This window comes from Elephantulus edwardii, unplaced genomic scaffold (assembly GCF_000299155.1).
Source record: "Elephantulus edwardii isolate Elephantulus edwardi_28Jun2011 unplaced genomic scaffold, EleEdw1.0 scaffold00096, whole genome shotgun sequence".
NCBI lineage: Eukaryota > Metazoa > Chordata > Mammalia > Macroscelidea > Macroscelididae > Elephantulus > Elephantulus edwardii.
The window spans coordinates 2276954-2297512 of record NW_006399846.1 but is presented as its reverse complement, the minus strand read 5'-3'; the positions used below and the strand labels follow the sequence as shown (position 1 = coordinate 2297512).

The window sequence follows — 20559 nt, the reverse complement described above, 5'->3', positions numbered from 1 at the left end:
AATTAATAAATTTAAAATTTAAAACGAATATATTTTAAAATCCTACAGGATTTTAATTACACACCTTTAAGTAGGAATCTGCTCTTACCCTTAGTCTAAGGCTCAAGGGCCACCACATTTGAGGGGGGAAAGAAGAACAGTAACACACCACAAAAAGAACCCCGGAAACTTCCCTTGCCCAACCACCATCAAGAGTATCACCAGCCACCAGACTATACTCTTATAATAACCCTTCCTTCCAGACCAAAATTTAAAAAATATCTGTCATTAAAGTTTAGAGGTACGACCTGCCTCTAAACATGAGAGACAAATGTGAAAGAAAACAGGCTGCCACCTACACCATGCAGATAAGAAAGGATAATCAGATATTTATTGCTGTTTAGTTTCCAAATAACTGAGTTATTAGGGCAGCATTATCAGAAACCAACTGTCACCAGCTTCCCAGCCTCTAGCCCTGCAGGAGAGTTTCTGGATGGTACACTGGGCACTTACGGTTGGACCTGGCAGCAATGGCAGCTGCATCCACTGAATCCACGGAGACATCCATCACTAGAATGACCACCACCTTGGAGACTCCAGGCCGGGCACCATGGATTTCTGAAGTTGCATAGCGCACAGCAAAGTCCAAAGCATACCCTGGTGATGGGAAACAGAGCACCCTAAGTCAGTACTGAGAGTGAAAATGGAGTTTCTAGGTCAGTAGGCACCCTGTTTCATAGTGGATCTTTCAGTCGTTCAAAAGTTAGAGAAACGATTCAGAAATTCAGAGAAACAGATCATTCATATCTATGAGATGTGAAGGAGCATTAGCCCCTTACTCTACAGTGGAGAAAAGATATCAAGAGCAAAGTGACAAGCTGAGGTCACTCCATCATTTCTGCCAAGAAATAGGACCAGCCTGTGGCCTCATGTTACCAATATGACCGAAGCCACGCTCCTGCTGCATGAGGTCCACCAGATTCTGTAAATGGGCCCGGTCCTGGGCCTCGTTCCATGGGACATCGATGGTGATGATGCCTCCGAACTGGAGCACTGCCACGTGAGTGTGATGAGGACCTGAGAAGAAAGAAGAGGAATCACACTTTTTCCATCAAGTGAAACTCCAGAAAGAGCCTCTTCTTAACCTTCTCTTCAGAAGCATCACTCACCAATATTTACTTTGGAGATGAAAGTCTTGGCAAAGTTTTTCATTTCTTCAAAGGAAGGAGCTGGGACATTGATGGAGCCGTCCAGCAGAAGAACCACATCCAGGGGCTGATTGCAGTCTGCAAGGGAAACCAGAGGGGTCAGTAGCCAAGCACCAGCTAGAGAAGGGTGACTCGGCTATCAGCCCCACAGCAGCAAGACACGCACATCAACAAGAACATCACCAGCAAGCCATTTGATATGATTTTATATCGAGAAGGGAAGAACCTCAATCAGGCCTGTGTGATGGAAACACGGGCCAGGGAAGATGGAAGAGTGAAATGGAGGTGCGGGTTTGGAGACATGTGGAAGACTCCAGTCCACTCAGAGTTACTTAAAATCCTACAAAAGAAAGTAAGAGTCACGCGCTCCCTCAGTAACAAGAGACTACAAGGCTTCCCAAATTGAGTGAAATCATAGAGTGGAAAGACAAGAAGAGAGCCAAACAAAACAAAACAGCACTGTATCCCGTGGAGAGAGGCTTATGGATCCTCACCTCTTATGTGGTAGGTGGTGGTGGTGGTGGTGGTTATGTGCTGTTGAGTTGGAACTTTGCAGTTGGTTTCCAGAGGCTGTAAATCATACAGGAGAAGATTGCCCATCCTTCTCTCACAGAGCAGCTGATGGATTAGAACCATCTATCTTTGGGACTGGCAGCACAACTCCTTACCACTAAGCCACCAGCTCCCTATGCGGTGTGGGGGGGGGTTTATGTCACTAATTGCCACTGAGTCAATTCTAACTCACAGTAGCCACATGTGTGCTACAGGAGAACTGTGCTCCACTGAGGTTTTTCTGGAGGTTCCCCCCCCAGTTTCTCAGCTGATCTCCAAGCCTTTCTTCCAACATGCTTCTGGGTTGACTTGAACTACCAACCTTCTGGTTGGCAGCTGAGTGCATTACCCTTTGCAACATCTAGATACAAGAATATTTCTAATGAGACATGCTAAGTGCTCATCTTACTGCTTGGTTATAGAGTTAAGTAAGGAAACACAGTCTGATCTAAACACTATTATGATATTTGGTTAGACAATGTCTCTTCTCCTCAGCAGAAATAAGAATCTAAATAAATTACTCTGATTTTATTTTAAAAGAGGTGCTTACAAGTGTAAGGGTCAAGATGCACTAAAAGGAAGTTAGTTCTTTTGGCGTGGTCCTAAGTAAACCAAATAAAGACATGCAAGAATTAGGAATGAATTAGACACTATTATTGACACTCTTGGTACCAGCAGCCAGGAAATCAAGAGATGAATTGCACTGGGAAAGATGGCTGTCAGGGACCTCTCCAAAGTACTGAAGTCTACAATGTCAGTCTTGAGACTAAGATGCGCCTGATCCAGGTCATAGTCTTTGCAATTGCTTGCTATGCATCACAGAGCTGGAAAATGACTAGAAATGATAGAGAATTGATGCCTTGGAGCTGTGGTGCTCGAGAAGAGTGTTAATATACCAAGAACAAACAGCTTTGTCCTACAGAGGGTGAAACTGGCTTCTCCTTGGAGGCAAGAATTCTGAGGCTTCATCTGACATACTTTGGGCATGTGGCAAGGAGGGACCAGTCCTTGGAGAGGGACACCATGCTTGGAAGGGTGAAGGGACAGAGAAAGACAGACAATAAGATGGATTGATTTAGTAACTAGGGTAATGAGGGTAGATGTGTCAGAGACAGTAAAGTTGGCACAGGATAGACCAGGTTTCAGGGCTATTGTACATAGGGTCGCTATGAGTTGCAAGTGACTCGACAGCACATAACAACAACATTGATTTAGAGGAAACTCGGATGACCTAGTGGTAAAAAACTGTACTGCAATACCAAAGGCACACAGTTCACATACACCAGCTGCTCTGAGGAAGAAAGATGGACAGTCTCCTCCCATGTGATTAACCACCTCTGAAAACCCTTTGGAGGATCAGCTATGGATCGATTCCAACTTGAAGGCACACAACAACAACACTGATTCAAAAGGCAATATTAAAAGGAGTACAGTAAGGGTTTTGTGGTTTCTTTGGTTTTGCTTTTAGCCCTGTCATGTACCAGGCACTGTTCTAAACGTTTTACAAATAGATACTGTTCTTAGCTCCATTTTACAGATGAGGAGACTGATATCCAGAAAGGTTAAGTACATGTCCCGATTCACACAGCTAGTTAAGCGGTAGAAGCAAGATTTCAAACTCAGGAAATCTGGCTCCAGAGTCTGAGGACTTATTCTATCATCTTCCTTGACAGATGTATCTCTAGGACCTTGTTCCACAGTATGTTGGCTACTTAGAATCTTTTCATCAGTTGTCAAAAGGGAGCCAATAGTCATTAAATTTAACCAGGATTACCACCAATACAGGGAATGAGGCTAGGTGGGGATGAGACTCTGTGATAAAGTAAGACTTAGACTTTATACATGAATGACTTAATGCTTATTTAAATACCAACAGTAAGCACGATTTGCCTTTGACTTTAAAAACACACACAGTAAGGGGCGGGGGGAAGGCTCCAAAAAGTCTCAGAAATCTACCTCTCTGCCCAGAAGTAAGGAGCATAGGCAGCAATTAGATCAAGGGGCAAACAGTCAGGAAGCCAGAGGTAAAGCTCAAGAATCCCATTTTGGTATGGATGATACAGCACCATGGTAGACCTTCTGTACCCCTCCCACCCAGACACACAGGCACCTCATTACCTCGGGCTGGGGAGAGAGTAGGGATCTTCAGGCCCTCCCCAGAGCAGCAACTCTGCAATATCAGGTCTGGAGCCTCACGGGGGAGATTCTCAAAGTCCTGGATGAGAATGGGGGCATTGGGCCAGCTGATCCTCTCCAGCTCCTGCACATTGGCGTGAGGGCCCACTCCGATGGGCACTAACTGTATGTCTCCAGGCAGCCTCTTGATCTCATCAGAGGCAGGGTTTGCTGTGACCATGTAGACCAGGTTAGGGGCCTGCTCACGGTCCCCCTGGCTAGGAGAGAAGCTATGATCAGAGATGTACTGTAGGGCCAGTCCTGTGTTGGTCTTGTTGCCACCCAGATACTGGATTTCCCGCACGTGCTGCAGAACAGCATCCTTAGACTGTGCCTCGCTGAAGGTGTACTCCACCCTGACCACGTTTGAGTACTGCAGCACCGTGACGTGGATGCTGTCCTGGCCCACGTCCATCTGCTGGATCACCTCCTCCAACAACTGCCGGCTCCAGTTGAAGTTGGCTTCTCCAAACGTATCTGATCCTTCCAGAACAAACGCCACATCCAGCACCATGGAGCGCTGTGTGGGCTCCGGCAGCATAGTTCCCTGCGGACGCACAGTGACTTGTGCCACTTGGGGGGGTTGAGTTGGGGGAGGTGGCTCTGGAGCCAGGTCACAGAGATAACTAATGATCTCGTCCCTCCTCTGTTCCAGCTCGTCCACACTGCTGAGCACAAAGGCCTTGTTCTCAGGGGCTTGCTTCTCAATGAGGTGGATCTGCCTGAGGTTGGCATGAGGCCCGATGCCCACAGGGATCACGATGACCTTCTTCTTCTTCAGGCCCTGCACATAGCGGACCAAGTTCCGGGCCATCCGTGGGGGCTCCTGGCTGGCCGTCAGGAGCAGGGCAATGCGGGAGGCCTCTGGGCGGTCTGCCTTGCCAAACACTTGGAACAGCGTATACTTCAAAACTTCACTGGTGGAAGCCACATTGCTGCCCACGTACCTCACCTGGCCAGCGATGCGCCGCAGGTCCGATGGCCGCTTCCGGTCCTTGAGCTCGATGTAGGAGTGCGAGCCATCATGGTATTCTATTAAGGCCACGCGGATCCGCTTCTGAGAGATGTGCAGTCGCTCCATCATGCTTACCACAAAGGCTTTCAGCACCTCAAACTCAGCCTCTGACAGCTTGGAGGAGCCGTCCAGCAGGAAGGCCAGGTCCAGCAGCTTGCTGCAGTAGAAGTCATGCAGCGGCACCTCTGGAATGTCCTCCACATATGGCGTGGTGGGGATGACCGGGGCTACTGAGGCAGGCAGCACAAAGTCTTCTGGCACCTTGCAGGCTTCACAGGTCAAGTTAACACCATCACAGCGACTGCAATACAGGAGAGAAACAAAGTTGTTCAGGGAGGATGTATGGGCACATCTCAGGGCTACTGAGAACTGTTGTGGCTAATAATAGTATGTATCAACTCGCCCAGGCTATGGTTCCCAGGTGTTTGGTCAAACACTAGTATTATTGTTGCTGTTTGAGAATTTAATCCACTGTGAATGATAATGCAATTACCTCCCATAATGTAATTTAATATGATGTAATCAATCAGTTGAAAAGAATTTTCCTGGAGGACAATGTTCCTTCAGACTACAAATAGGTATTTTCATAGAACTTTACACTCCTTGTCATCTGACCTGCAGATCTTGGGATACAAGTTTACAGAAATATCCAGGCTATCTCCTGACCCACAGATTTTGGACATAGTCTTGCCTACAATCACATGAGTCAATTCCTTGAGGTAGATGAATCTGTGTGTATGTGTGTCTGTCTGTCTATCTAGCTCAATGGTTTCATTTCTCTAGAGGACCCCTAGACAAGAACCACTGTGCATAGAACTACCTGTCTGATCCACCTGAATATGAGTTCCCACAGAACATTCTCTACCCAGGAGAGACATCATGTAGTCTTTAGAGGGGTCCTCACTGCTGGCTAAAGACTTTCCCTTTGTACCTACAGGTCCAGTCTACTCTGGACCTTCCAGACATACAGACCTTCTAACTCCTTGTCCCTAACTCCCTCTTTATCCTCCTCTCTCATCTTCTTGACACTCCAGCCATTCAAGACGATGAAAGTTTGCAAAGATTATCACACTACTCCATGTCCCTGCTGGTCCAGGTCCTAGGAATGGATTCCACAGTCTTTTGTCTTTTGCAAAGAAAAGACATCATTTTTAGCATGTCTCCAAATAGCACCACCTCCTCTGATTCTTGGCAACAGCAGTCAGGAAATCATAAGATAAATTGCAGTAGGAAAATCTGCTGTCAGGGACCTCTCCAGAGTACTGAGAATCAAAGATGCCAGTCTAGAGACTAAGGTGCACCTGATCCTGGCCATGATCTTCACAATTACTTGCTATGCATCAAAGATCTGGACAATGACTAATGATGACAGAAGAAGAATTGATGCCTTTGAGTTGTGGTTCTGGAGAAGACTTTTGAACATATATACCACGGACTGCCAAGAAAACAAATAGGTCTGTCTTTGAGAGGGTGAAATAAAATTTCTCCTTGGAGGCTAGATTTTTAAGCTCCATCTCACATACTTTGGGCACATGGCCTGGAGGGGCCAGTCCTTGGAAAAGGATATCATGCTCAGAAGGGTGGAGGGACAGCACAGGAGAGGAAGACCCCGTATGAAATGGATTGATGCAGTAACTAGAGCAATGGGGGTAGGTATGTCTGAGTCAGTAACACTGGATCAGGATAGCACAGGATTCAGAGCTGCTGTACATAGGGCCACTATGAGTCATAGGCAACTCGACAGAAATAACAACAACAACAATCGCTAACTCTAGAAACCTAAGCTTCAATCTTTGCTTGGTTTTGTAAAAGATTCTTGTTTCTAGGCCATGCACATAGCCAACATTTTTTTTCCAACCCAAGGCTCTAGGAATTCAATATAGGCATTTAATCATAATCCAAACCTTACTGCAAGTATTACTAAGGATAAATTTTGCTCTCAAAGTTGACACTAACCATTACATGCAAAAGTTCTATTGACAGTAACTGCTTTATATCTCAATCCATTTCATTGTGGTTGGGCATTTAGACTATTTCCATGTTCTTGCGATGGTGAATAATGCAGCTATGAACATTGGTGTGCAAGTCTCTGTTTGTGCCTCAGTCCTCATTTTCTCAGGGTATATTCCAAGCAGTGCAATTCTATGTTCAGCTGTTTGAGGAAACTTGAACTTTATGAACTTTGTATGAAAACCAGTATAAGAATTTAAAAAAAAGTAATTGCTTTATAATATTATCACATAAGTTTACCAATGTGACTTCTGAACCATGTTTAATATGTTGGGTCTTAAAGAAGAAAGGAAAAACAAAGAGTAAAGCAGTTTTAGAAAAATGTATACAGATTCAAAATCCCAGCTTTATTTAATAGGATAAAGCTTGGGAGTGGTCTACATGGTTCTTCAGGTGTTAGATATCAGAAAAGAGTATGGTTCATTTATTCATTTTCTCAAAGAATATCATCTATGGAGCATTTATTATCTTCCAGGTATTGGCTAAGCCTGGTGCCCAGCTTCAAAGATGTGTCAAAAATCTGTGGCAGAGGAGTTCCCACACACAAAAATTCCTACACTACCAGGCCAACTTCCCAGCCTCTTCTGGTCACACCAGCCTTCTTCACCATCATCCTGAAAAGTGGCAGGGTGTTACAGACCACCAAAAACCAAAGCGACTGCCGTCAAGTCAATTCTGGTGCACCATCCTTTATAGAGTTAAACTGTCAACTACGGGAGTTTTCAAGGTCATGCGTTTTTTTTAGAAGCAAATCTCTAATCCTGTTTTCCAAGCTATTTCTGGGTAGATGTGAACATCCAAGTTTTCAGTAGGTAATCATACACAGGGATGCCTATGACTGGTCACCGCAAATCTACTCTGAAGTGGTGATCCACACAGGCTAGACTTTCTCCCTTGGCCTCTGAGGCCTCCTTGTCTTAAGCAGACTTCCCAGAAATGCAGAAAAGGCAGCGGTACCTGGGAAGGAGCCCTGGGAAGCACTGCCCTGTGGCTTGACTCCAACATGCTCCAATGCCACCATCCACACCTTTGTTTGAAGTCTTGGTGTGTACCATGATAGCTGCTCCATCCCATGTGTCAGTGAAGGAAGGTGAAGAGAAGGCTTAAAGCTCTCATGCCCTGTGGCTCAGAACCCACAGGAGAGCATTGGACTCACTCCATCCTTTACAGCCTGCTTTTCTCCACAAGCTGGGAGGACAAGCAGGATCTGACTGTAAAGTTAATTCCTACTTCCTTACGGCCCACACAATTTATTGCTTTAATCCTCGCTTCACAGTGCGTGAGTGACATACTTTCTAGTTTCCTGTATTTTCTAGAACACTCCCCCCAGGCAGGGTTTGCTCTTGTTTGTACAGATGGCGGCAACAGATCTGACTCTGGCAGCTGTGGCCATAGACCTCTCCCCAAAGAACTTGAGTTCTCAAGTTTACGTTCCCATAAGGTTTGATCAGTGTCAGGGAATGGTGTTGAATGTATCGGCATTTTAATAAATGTTCCCTCTTCAAGTGTAGAAACTTGGAACACTCAGAGCTCATCCTAAGAAGTACTGCTTGCTCCCTTAGAGGCCAGTTTCCCAGGGGCCAGCCTCTCCAGGGACAGCTGAGAGTCACGGGCATGGGTGTTTTCTTCCCAATTGTGAAAGTCACGTCAGTGACCTTGGCTATGGTCCTCAAGGTGTCTCTAATATGCTGGGAGATTGGGATGCCACCTTGCTTTCTACTCCACATCTCTCTCCAGTAGGGGGGAGGGGAGGAGTGAACTGGGGGGGAGGGATGTAGGGAGGGAGGGGATAAAATGTGAAACAATGAAAGAATGAAAATCTAACTTTACTATAAACTTTCATTAAAATAACAATTAAAATTTTAAAATTGTATTAAAAAAAGAAATGTGACTTGCATGACTTGCATACAAGCCTGTCCTTGAACTAGGCATAACTTTAGGAGACAACAAGAAATCATGGCTTGCCTTCAGCAAGAAAAGTGTAAACGCCTTTTGAAAATATTTCAGAGAGGTAATAGATCTAGCCTATCTTCAAGGAAAAAATAAGCAAATTCTACAAACTAAAGGAATAACTCAATATCTTAATTCATTAGCTAGTTGTATCCAAGACATAAGTCTTGGAGCAAGTCCCACAGACCCATCACTTCAAACCTCTGTTTTACCAGATCTGGCAGTGCTGAGGGTCACTGGTGTTCAAGGTGACTCTCTTTCCTGTGGGTAAGCGCCGGCCGGCCACCTCACACATGGGGCATTCTTCAAGGTTGATGCAGGTCTGTAGAAACTCATCCAGAATCTTCCCTGAACAAAAAAAAAATTCTCCTCAGGAGACAAAACCTCTACCTCTGCTCACGGGAGGACCCATCTTTAACTAAAGGGGCCTGTTCTGTTCCATGCCGGGCAGGGGTTTACTCCTGTCTCCAGCAACAGTCATTTCAGCACCTAAGTACAACATTTTTAAAAAATTTTTCTTTGTACCTGCATTTATCCCTCTGTAGAATTGGTAAGAATGTACTCCTTTCCCACCTGACCCCCTCAAAGCTTAGGATAAGTGAACTCTTTTCTCAAGGGTCCTTCCACAGTACAGAGGAGTATCTTCAATAGGTCCTGATCATCGCTGTGTAATATGACAGCCATGGGTTTTAAGTGGCTATTTATATTTAAACAAAGTAAAACAAAATAAGATTGAAAATTCACTTCCTCAGTTACATGAGTCATATGTCAATAGAGTATTTCCATCATTGCAAAAAAGTTCTATCAGAATGTGCTGCTCTAGAAGGCAACTCCAGTCGTAAATAAGCAATTGATATTGAGTTTTGACTCACAGCAGCCCTATGTGTGTCAGGGCAAAATTGTTCCATAGGGTTTCCAGTGGCAAGTGTTTCAGAAGCAGATCACCAGGCCTGGCCTCCAAGGTGATCTTGGATGGCTTCTAACTGCTCCATTAGTAGCTGATCACTTAATTATTATCTCAGCCTGGGACACCAAACCCATAAAGGATCATACAAAAGCAATTTATAGGAGTGCAACTTGACAAAATCATAACCACCGTGGCTCTGATGAAAAGGTCTACTGACACAGAACCTATGGCTATAGGGTCAGAGCTAGGACACCGCCAGGCCGGGGTTGAGAAGAGGCAGGACAGGGAAGCGTCTTTCCTGAGAATGTGCTTCCTCCCTCCTTCCTGAGCCTCCCCCAGGAGCTGAGCCCTCCACCAGCCTTGCTGAGGTCTTACCTGGGGGGCACTGTGCGTGGCAGCCCTCCACACACTGCACAGGGCATGCGAGAGGCTCGGGGTGCTGACAGGTGACGGGGCAGGCAGGTGCACAGCTGTTATAGCGCCATTCGCATTCATAGCCATTTTCCCGCTGGTTCCTCTCCTCGCAGGTTTGGGCTGTTGAGACAGAAGAAATAGGCCACGACCATTCACACATCAGGGCGTCCTTGTATAAGGCAGGAAGCCAGGACTGCACAGAAGGCCCAGAACAGGAGGTGTGACAATGATAGCAGTGAGGGTCACTTCTAGATTTCTAAAGTACTTAAACCAGAGTCAAGAGGCCCTGAGGTGGCTTTCCATAGGCATATAAAAAAAGATGAGCTGCTTGCAACTGAGGAAGGAAGGCTTTAAATTCATGAGCCGATCATTTTGACAAATAAGATAGTGATTAATAAGATGCACATTGACTTCCTTGTCTTAATAGTTCCAGAATTTCTCTGAAGTTTCCACATATTAATGTCTGGATTCCCTGACTCTCCTCTTCCCTAGTACCAGCTCACTACATACACCAATCTCCTTAAGTTCTCTTCAGTCCTTGACCATCATCCCCATTCTAAGCCTTAACTTCTCTCCCATGATAGTGTCCTCCTGCGAACTACAAATCTTTCATTCTAATACATGGGGCAATGAGTGGGGATGTCTGAAGGTCATGAGAGACACAGGACTCACGGCACAACATGGCTGTCCTCCAGGTCACCGGTTTGCCATGCTGGGCACATGCATGGGCATAGGCAGCAACGGTGTCACAGAAGCAGGCACAGTTACCGATGGACTCACAAGAGCAGGCGTCATAAATGCAGGCATCCAGGTATGGCTCAGGGTTCACCTGAAAAGAAAGCCACTCGGGGGTGAGGCCTGGGGCCAGGACTTAGGAACTCTGCCTCTTGGTCTGGGTGAGAATGTCCTGGCCATTAGAGCAAGCGAAAGGGGGCTACTGGATAGGAGAAGAGATGTAGATCATGATGCTAATAAGGGAATAAAGAAAAGGTAGGACTCCCAAATCCTAATCTGGATTGACACAGGGACCACAATAACAGGCTTGGGCATGACTGAGATCATGAAGATGGTGCAGGATAGGCCAAGGCTCATATCTGTTGTTCACCTGGTAACTATGAGCTGTATTTGATGGTTTCTAACTCCAACAGTGTGGATTCCAGTAAGAGAAACTAGAGATAATAAGGTTTTACTAACTTTCGTAGAATATGACGTACCTAGATATTGATCAAAGGAATACACTTTACACCCCTCTGTGTCCACCGGTTATCTGTCCCTCCTCTTATGTCACTCTCAACCTCATCAGTATTTAAGTATTTTTACACAAACACAAAACCACACACATGCTGGTCACGCTCCTTCCTTGCCTCAGTGCAGTTCGCGGAATGAGAGAACACGGTAAGATGCACTGAGGCTGGTTCACCAAGGCGCTGTGGGTCAGTATGCAAGACCACAGCGGAGAACTGGGAGCGCTTGGACCCTGGCACCAAATCTACTTGGAGTCCACCTGCTGTCTGTGTACAATTATAATACATACTCTTCTCCTTCCCTGGCCCCCAAAGCATTCCACTATTGCACACCAGCCTTTTCAGGGAAGTTCTGTCAGAAACTAATTAAGTAGAGTCACTGCTTCATGAGGTTCCAACAGTCCTATTTCTCCTAGCTTCTCTCACTGTCTTCCCTCTTCCAGTTTCGATGTTCAGAGGTTCCACCAAGTCAGAATCACAGGTATTCCTTGGAGCTCTCAAGGAGTAAAAATCATTGGCTGGATAATGTATTCGACCAGTCACATGTATTCAACATGGTCATGCTATACAGCAGTGCGTGTACGTACATGGCTGTGCATATGTCTGCACACAGACACAGGATAAACCCATAGGCACCACACGTATGCGGACACGTAAAGAAAGAGAGATACATAGACACATAAAGAGAGAACTGCCTTCAATTTTGGTCTAGGAATCCCTTACCATCATTTGAGAGAAAAACACAAAAACAGGAGTCATGAAGGAAAACTGGAGGTAAATGAGTTTCTGTGTATAATGGTTAAGTTCTGTGAGAGGAAATACTTAAGTCTAGAAACCGAGGGGTGATGGGGAAAGGAATTCCCTGACTGAATCTAAGGCAACATAATTTAATAAAGGACAAATCCCAAGACTGATGGTACAGAGAAGTGTTTGCAGATGTCTAGACAAGCTATACATTGTGTAAAATTATTTATCAAACATTGCTCTCCACAGAAACTGTCCATTTTCCTTTTTGTTTTTCAAGCCTACATCAATAAAGGAGCTAAAGAGTTTTCCTGGGCAGTGTGGCGGTCATTTCCAGTGTTAGTGACCCTGAGGTGGCAGGGCAGAACTGTCCTAGAGGGTCTTATTGGCCATAGTATTTACAGGAGCAGCTCACTGAGTTGTTATCCTATAGAAACACGGTTTGTTTAACCCATCACTTTCCTGGTTAGCAGCCAAGCACTAAAGTATTGTACCTCTTGGGTTCCTTAAAAAGGTGCATGTAAATGAGAAGATTTCTCTCCTAGAAACTCTCTCTCTGAGTGCCCTTAACACCATGCTACCTCTGGTTACTCTCAAGGTCCTCACCAGCTTGTTGCAGTCCTGGAAAACGTTACTAGTCAGGATCCGGCAGGAGGAGTCCACCATCGTCTGCTTCACGATGTTGTTGCGGCAGGTGGAGGGAGAGGAGTCCAGTGGCACCTGGGGGGACAAAGCAGGGCACGCAGAGCAGCCAACAGTCAGCCAGTGAGTGGTGCGCTCGGCTCCCAGGGACCTAGAGGTCCTCTTGCCTCACCACCATCACTGTTCATACCCCCACACCTTCCCCAGCCCCAGGGAGAACAGCTAGATACATTCAGGAAGAAGGTCTCTCAGCCTCGGTCCAGCCAGACCCAGACGTACCTTCTTGGTGTCAGCACACTGTGTGTTCACTTTCCAGGAATTCCCAAAGTCCACGGGGTCTTCTTCCACTTGGAGGTTGCTGCTGGTGAAGTCATTGTTCTGGATGCCATCAAAATCCCCACACAGGCCACACACCCGCTCCTAGACGGAAGGCCAAGGGGATAGATATTGTAAACCTCGGAGGCATAATGTATGAAAGAGAGGGAGGAAGATCCAGCAGCAAAGGGGGCAGGGGTTGTCTGATGAAGAGGGGGCTGATTCAGGGTAGGATGGAGACAGTGAGTGGGAGCGAGGGTGATCAGCAGAGACTAGCTGTGATCAAGGCCTTCCTCACTGCACCACTCTGTGGTTAAAGAAACTAAGGAGATTCACAAGGAGGGCAACTTGACCCTGGTGCCCCCAGCTTGAACAGTCACCTTCCCCAATAAGAGTATGAGGAGAGAGAGATGCTAGTTTAACATGGTATTAGTAAGTGTACAGAGATCCAAGAAAGAGCTATTACAGCCCAACCTTCCCACGGGCAAGGAGCCACCTTCCCTGGAGAGCTGCAGTCTGGCTGCTCTATAATAAATGCCAGCCAGGAAGACGTGATACCTTATTGAACTCCATATTCACCCATCATTCTGTGCAATAGGCAACACACCCTGAGTAAGTAATTACTGAAGAAACAAACAGAACACAAGAGCTCCTTGCTGTTGAGTCAGAACCGACTCATAGCTGACCCTCCAGTGGCGATGAGAGGTTATAAATCACACAGGAGACTGTCCATCTTCCCAGAAGAGCAGCACGTGGAATTGCATCATCTGAGTTGGCAGTGCAGCTCCTTACCCAGTAGGCCACCAGAGGTGCCAACTAAATGAAAGCCACAAAATCAAAACGACAGAAAGAACTGAAGTTGTTTGGTTTGGAAAAGAACATGTCCTTTTCTCACAGCATCTTAGAACCCGGCCTTGGGGCAGAGATATGTGACTTTTCCTACTTAACACCAGTGAATAGAATTTGGTTTCGAATAATGGGTGTAAATTATTGGGAAAAGTGCAGCAAGAATCTTTTCACAGTTGAACAAAAGATCAAAGATCTTTTTGTTGCCTATCAGCCTCCATGCCCTGTTGCATGGGCCCTGCCCTAATTTCTTACCATTCACCCCAAGTGCCCAGTCACAAGTGCTGGTCTCCCTGTTCGTTCAATATCTTCCCACCTTTGGGTCTTGGTATGTGTCATTGTATCATTCAGTACATGTATTTTCCCCAGATATTGACACATCTCTTTCCCTTCCCTCCTTGAAGACACTGTTCATACATCATCTCTTTAGACATTTCTCATCAGATTAGCCTATTCAAAATAATATCCCTGACAAAATAGGATCTCCACAAAGCTTGCAGTATGCAGGATAATGACCCCCCAAGATGTTTGCATCCTAATCCCCAGGATCTATGAACATGTAAGATAACATGATGTTACAGTTTGAATTAAAAAAAAAAAAAAACCTGCTGTAAAATGTAACCTGTACCTATGGTCTTAATCCAATTTTCTCAGGAATTTCTCTTGTTACATTAATGAGACCATATTATTAGAGGATTTGTCTTCAATCTCTTCTGATACATAAAAAGGAACAGATTAAGAAGCAAGCAGAGATAAGAAGATGCCACACTATGTGATTGAAAAGGGCAGAAGCTCAAAAACTACAATGAACTTGTGGTATAGTGGGTTTATTGTTCAAAATGGCATGCCTTAGGGGAGCTCTGGTGGCCTAGTGGCAAGGATCTGCAACTACAATCCCAGAAGTGTATGGTTCGAATCCACCAGATGCTCTGCTGGGGAAGGAGGGACAATCTCCTCCTGTACCAGTCAGATCTGATTTGATGGTACACTCACACAAAAATAATAAGATAAAATTTAAAAAAATGGGATGCCTAGACCTATCTGCAAGGCAGGAGCATGTAAATAGGATGTGCAGTCCATGAGGGGATTGGTCAGTTTACCATCCCTCCAGGTTTAAACTGAGCAGGATTCAGCAGCAGAAATGGGAACTTTCTCTGTTAGCAAGAAAGAAGAAGTAAATAATGCAGTGTGTATTCTTTGGAATCAGATAGTCTTGTGCCAGTGAGACAGGGACTACACAAGAATAGCTGCAGCCTCAGTAGAAAACCAGGAATCAAAAAGAGATAGAACTAACCTGGAATAGCTGTTCCATGAAACCAGAGCCATGGACCTTTACCCGCACTCGTTGGAGGACAGCAGGGGGAGCTCCATAGCAGGACTGAGCGAACTTGGTAACACTGACCTAGGTCTTGAGATTGAAGTTCAAAGGGCCTGCAAGCATGCTTGAGAAACTGTCCTGACTGAAGAATTACATCCTGTGTCTAACCTGAATTGTAAACTGTTAACTTCCCTAATAAATGTTATAACTTGAATATGGTTCTGTGAAGTCTATGTGGCCATTGCAGAGGATTGCAGATGACTATTAGGGCAGTGAGAGTCCTGGGGAGAGTGACTGATGTTGGAATTGGTAAAACAAGTTATAGAAGCATGAGGGCATGTCTGACCTCATGGAAATCGGCTGCGTGCTGTGCATATTGTGGATGGGGACAGTTCTTCCTCTTGTAGTTAGTGGAGGTCAGATGTGGCCTTCCCCAAACTGCCTGTACTCTTTCACAGACTTTCCTTTAGAATCAATAAAGAGAGAAGGTTTTCCCCTAGAGCCAGAAGCCTGGATCCAGACATCCAGCCTCCTGAATTGTCAGAGAACAAATGTCTGTTTGTTAAAGTCATCTATTTGAGGTATTTCTGTTACAGCAGCACTGGATATTAAGACACATGTCAAAAAGGACTTTGCAAATATGCATAAGTTAAGGGTCCTTAGGTTACACAGGTGACTCTTATAAATTTAAAGTGTCCTCATAAGAAGAAAGCAGGAGGTCAGAGAGAGAATAGACCCTAGGATGTTGGTATTAAAGATGGAAGATTAGGTACTAGCCAAGCGATACAGGCAGCCTGTCAAAGCTAGAAGCTGCAAGAAAGATTCTCCAAAATGAATGCAGTCTAATTTTAGCCTTCTATCCCTGGAACTAAGGTATGCCTGATACAGGCCATGGTCTTTGCAATCACTTGCTATGTGTCAGAGAGCTAGACAATGACTAGGGAGGAGAGAGGGAGAATTGATGCCATTGAGCTGTGGTGCTGGAGAAGAGTATAAAGTGTACCTTGCACTGCTAAGAGAACAGGTTCCTCTTGGAGAGGGTTAACACTTTGAATAACCCAGGGACTTTCTGATACATATCAGGAATTTGATAATTCCTTGTTAAACCAGCTGCTCCTTGGAGGCAAAGATTCTGAAGCTTCATCTGACATACTTTGGCCACGTTGCAAGGAGGGACTGGTCCTTGGAGAAGGACGTCATGTTTGGGAGGGTAGAGGGACAGCACAGGAAGGGAAGACCCTCTATGAGGGGGATTGATTCAGTGTCTGCAGTAATCAGGGTGGGTGTGTCTGAGACTATGAGATTGGCACAGGACAGAGCAGGATTTAGGGCTTTGTACATAGGGTTGCTATGAGTCACAAGAGACTCAGCCGCACATAACAACAACAACAACATCCTCCAGAACTAAAAGACAGTAAACTGATGTTATTTTAAATCACGTTGTGTGGTGATTTATTACAGCAACAATAGAAAACTAATATAGACCTTGTAAAAAAATCTGGTTTCCCCTCTGCTCTTTCCACAGTGCCTAGGACTGTGGCACCAAATAAAGAATAGTTGCCGCTGAGTTATTCTGACTCACTACGTGTGCCAGAATAGAACAGTGCTCCCTTGTTTCTAAGGGCTAATCTCTCAGAAGTGGATCACCAGACCTTTCTTTTGAAGTGCCAATGCGTGGACTTGAACCTTCAGTCTTTCTGTTAGCAGCTCCGTGTGTTAACCCTTTGCATCACCCAGGGAATTTAATAATTCTTTGTTAAATGACTGAATGGTAGTGTTTTTCAGGAAGGGCTGCCCAGTGAAGAAGGAGGGATGATACACTCCTCACTGTGTGCACAAGCTGAAAATGCCTGGTGCTACTAGTTGCTGAAAAGGTCATTCTTGCAAGGCCTAAATCAGCCACAATAACAGACAGAGATGTTTGTCACACATGCGCCAATTAGTGAAAAAGTAGAAGTTCCAACAAACTGTCATACTTTGGGAAAATATTGTGAGCTTTCTCAAAGTAGGTTATCAGCAGTGCTACAAATAGCTCTCAAAATCAATAGACCCATTATTCAAAAGTAAGTTAACGTCCTCTGTTAAGAGTACTCTTTAATGTTTATGCTATGTTTTGAGTGATCAGAGGGTATTTCCTACTAGTTTACTTCTTTCTTCATTACTTGGCGAAACAATGATGATTTGTTTGTGCATAAGGCAGCTCTCACACCTTCCCACAAGCAAGCACACTCAGAGTGAGCTAGTAGGTTACTTTCAGAGTGGGCCAGCCACAACTAACCCTGAACCTTACATCAAAGGGACTCGACTAGATAGCCATCACTTTTAGACTCGTGAGGGGGAAGGGTGGCGGGCACTGACTCAAGAGGCTAGAGAAGGTCCACATCATGGACAAGCTGAAGAGGAAGGGAAGAAAGGTCACTAACCTGGTATGTCTGCTTCAGGACCACTGAAATGGCCAGGTGGTGGTCCCAGACCACAGAGAGCGCTTTACTCAGGAGCAGAATGACATATCGGCCGGATTCCAACACTTCAAAATGAGTCTCATCCTTCATAGGTGTCTTCACATTCACCTGAAGGAAGGCAAGACATGAAAACAGAGAACATGGCACCCGGCCTACCTGTTTCTACTTCCCTCCAGAGTCAAGCTTGGCATCTGCCCCACCAAGTCAGAGCTTACCCTGCCAGAGCCAGGGACATCCCTGTGTCCATCTCACCTGTACACTCTGAGAATTAATTGAATAAGTTTTTATTGATGGAATTCAAAGACATTAGCATATGGTTAGGTTTGTATTTCAACATCAAGAAAACAAAAATCTTCACAAAAGGACCGTGACAAGTGGAGAAAAATTTGAAGTTGTCAAGGATTTCACTTTATAAGATCCAGAAACAACAGCCATGGAAGCAGTGGTCAAGAAATCAGAGTTCTTGCCATTGGTCAGATCTGTGGCTATGACTTCTTTAAAGCGCTAATGAATAAAGACATCACTCTAAAGGCTGACCCAAGTCATGGTATTTTCAATTGCTTCACATTCATATGGAAGGTGTACAATGAAGGGAAAAGACCAAAGAATTGATGTCTTTGAATTATGATGCTGGTGAATAATATTGAATATACCATGGGCTTCTAAAGAAAAAAAGAAACCCACCCAAACAAATCTGTCTTGGAAGAAATGAAGCTAGAATGCTCCTTAAAAGCACAGATGGTGAGGCTTTGTGTTGTATACTTTGAGCATGTCATTAGGGGCTTGGAAAAGTAGAAAATTAGCGAGAGAAGAGGAAGACCCTGAATGAGATGGACCAACACAGAGACCACACCACTGGACTGAGCACAGCAGAGTCTGCAATGACACACAATCAGGTGGGGTTTGTTTTCTTACACGTAAAGGTTGCTTTCAGTCAGGGCTCACTCCACAACACCAGATAGCAACAACAAGGGGCAATTACAGAAGTGGCTGTCAAATCTAATTATAAGATTAAAACTACAACCAAAAACCAAAAGAAGATTGTCTATCACCTCACAAAAAGTACTTTCACTGACACTTGATCTTTAAATGCAAGTGGTCTCATAAATGGGTTTTTAATATGACTAATTTTAAGAACTTCTAGTCAATGGAATAGAAAAATGCATCCTTTTATAAGAATAGGCACTACACTTAAACCTATCCTATGTCTTCCCACCTTCCACGCCCCCTAATCAAGGATCAGAGCCAAAACAGAACAGAGTGAAGAATACGGCTCTATTTCTGGATTCACATAAGCCAAACCCTCTCCATCCAACCCCATCTAATACTCTGGAAATATTTCTATTGCATGGGAGGAAATTGTCCATGTTTCTTCCATAAAGCCACTGGAGGAGGACTTGAACCACCAAAGAGGCACAGACTTCCAGGTTATAGCACAAATCCCTACAGACTATGCCATCAGAATTTGGGGTGTGTATAAGTGTGTGTGCACATGCTAGCCTTATGGGAGAGTATATTTAATAACATATGTATATATATATATATACACACACATACAAACTAACTGCAGTCTAGTTGGTTCTAACTCATAAAATTCCTCTATCAGGGTTCTGAGGCCATAAAGTGCAATGGAGAAAACTCCCCATCTCTCTCCCCTGTAGTAGCTAGTGGATTCAAACTGCCTGAGATGATGTGCTGCCTTCAGATTAGCATCACAACTCACTACAGACTACATTGGCAGAGCTGAGAGAGAGAGAGAGAGAGAGAGAGAGAGAGAGAGAGAGAGAGAGAGAGAGAGAGAGAAGACAGGACAGACAGAGGGGAGGGGAGAGAAGAAAGGAGAGAGAGACGAGAACTCCCTTATGCACAACTGGAGCTCCCTTACACGTTGTTATGTGCCGTCGAGTCACTTGTGACTCATAGCGACTATGTACAACAGCCCTAAACTCTGCTCTGTCCTGTGCCAATCGCACTGTCTCCAACACTCCCATCCCGATTATACCAGTCACTGAATCAATCCACCTCCTAGGGGGCCTTCCTCTCCTGCGCTGTCCCTCCCAAGCATGATGTCCTTCTCCAAGGACCGATCTCTCCTCACAACATGTCCAAAGTATGTTAGACGGAGCCTCAGAATCCTTGCCTCCAAGGAGCCACCCGGTTTAACCCTTTCCAGGATGAATCAGTTTGTTTTCCTAGCAGTCCATGGTACTCTCAATACTCTTCTCCAGCACCACAGCTCAAGGGCACCGATTCTCCTTCTATTCTTCCTGGTCATTGTCCAACTCTCTGATGCATAATCATGGCCTGTATCAGACGCACCTTAGTCTCCAAAGAGATACCATTGCTCTTCAGTACTTTCGAGAGGTCCCTAACAGCTGACTTTCCCATGCAATGCACCTTTTAATTTCCTGACTACTGGTGCCAAGAGTGTTGACTGTGGAGCCAAGCAAACTAAAGCTGTGAACAATCTCAATCTCTTCACCATCCATCCTGATGCTGTCAAGTGGTCCAGTGGTGAGAACCTTTGTCTTCTTGACAATGAGCCTCAATCCATATGGTAGGCTGCAGTCCTTGACCCTCTGCAGCAAGTACTTCAGGTCCTCCTCAGGTTCAGCAAGCAGGGTTGTGTCATCTGCACAACACAGATTGTTGGTATTGTAGCTGAAGCTAGATGGATCTTAGCTGAAAGCAGGGAATACCAGAAGAATGTCTATCTGTGTTTCATTGACTATGCAAAGGTTTTTGACTGTGTGGATCATAACAAACTGTGGCTGACTC

General features: G+C 45.1%; 1 protein-coding gene across 1 annotated transcript in view; it reads right to left on the bottom strand.

The window, feature by feature from the left end:
• VWF (von Willebrand factor) overlaps nt 1–20559 on the bottom strand; it is a 227928-nt gene that overhangs the window by 73419 nt on the left and 133950 nt on the right. The window contains exons 21-30 of the mRNA XM_006891361.1: nt 17743–17889; nt 13120–13260; nt 12805–12918; nt 10883–11039; nt 10172–10330; nt 9102–9237; nt 3858–5230; nt 1149–1265; nt 916–1056; nt 493–636 (exon numbers count right to left, since the gene is read on the bottom strand). Of these exons, the coding sequence (XP_006891423.1) occupies nt 493–636; nt 916–1056; nt 1149–1265; nt 3858–5230; nt 9102–9237; nt 10172–10330; nt 10883–11039; nt 12805–12918; nt 13120–13260; nt 17743–17889 (2629 nt within the window). The remainder of the gene's footprint in view (nt 1–492; nt 637–915; nt 1057–1148; nt 1266–3857; nt 5231–9101; nt 9238–10171; nt 10331–10882; nt 11040–12804; nt 12919–13119; nt 13261–17742; nt 17890–20559) is intronic.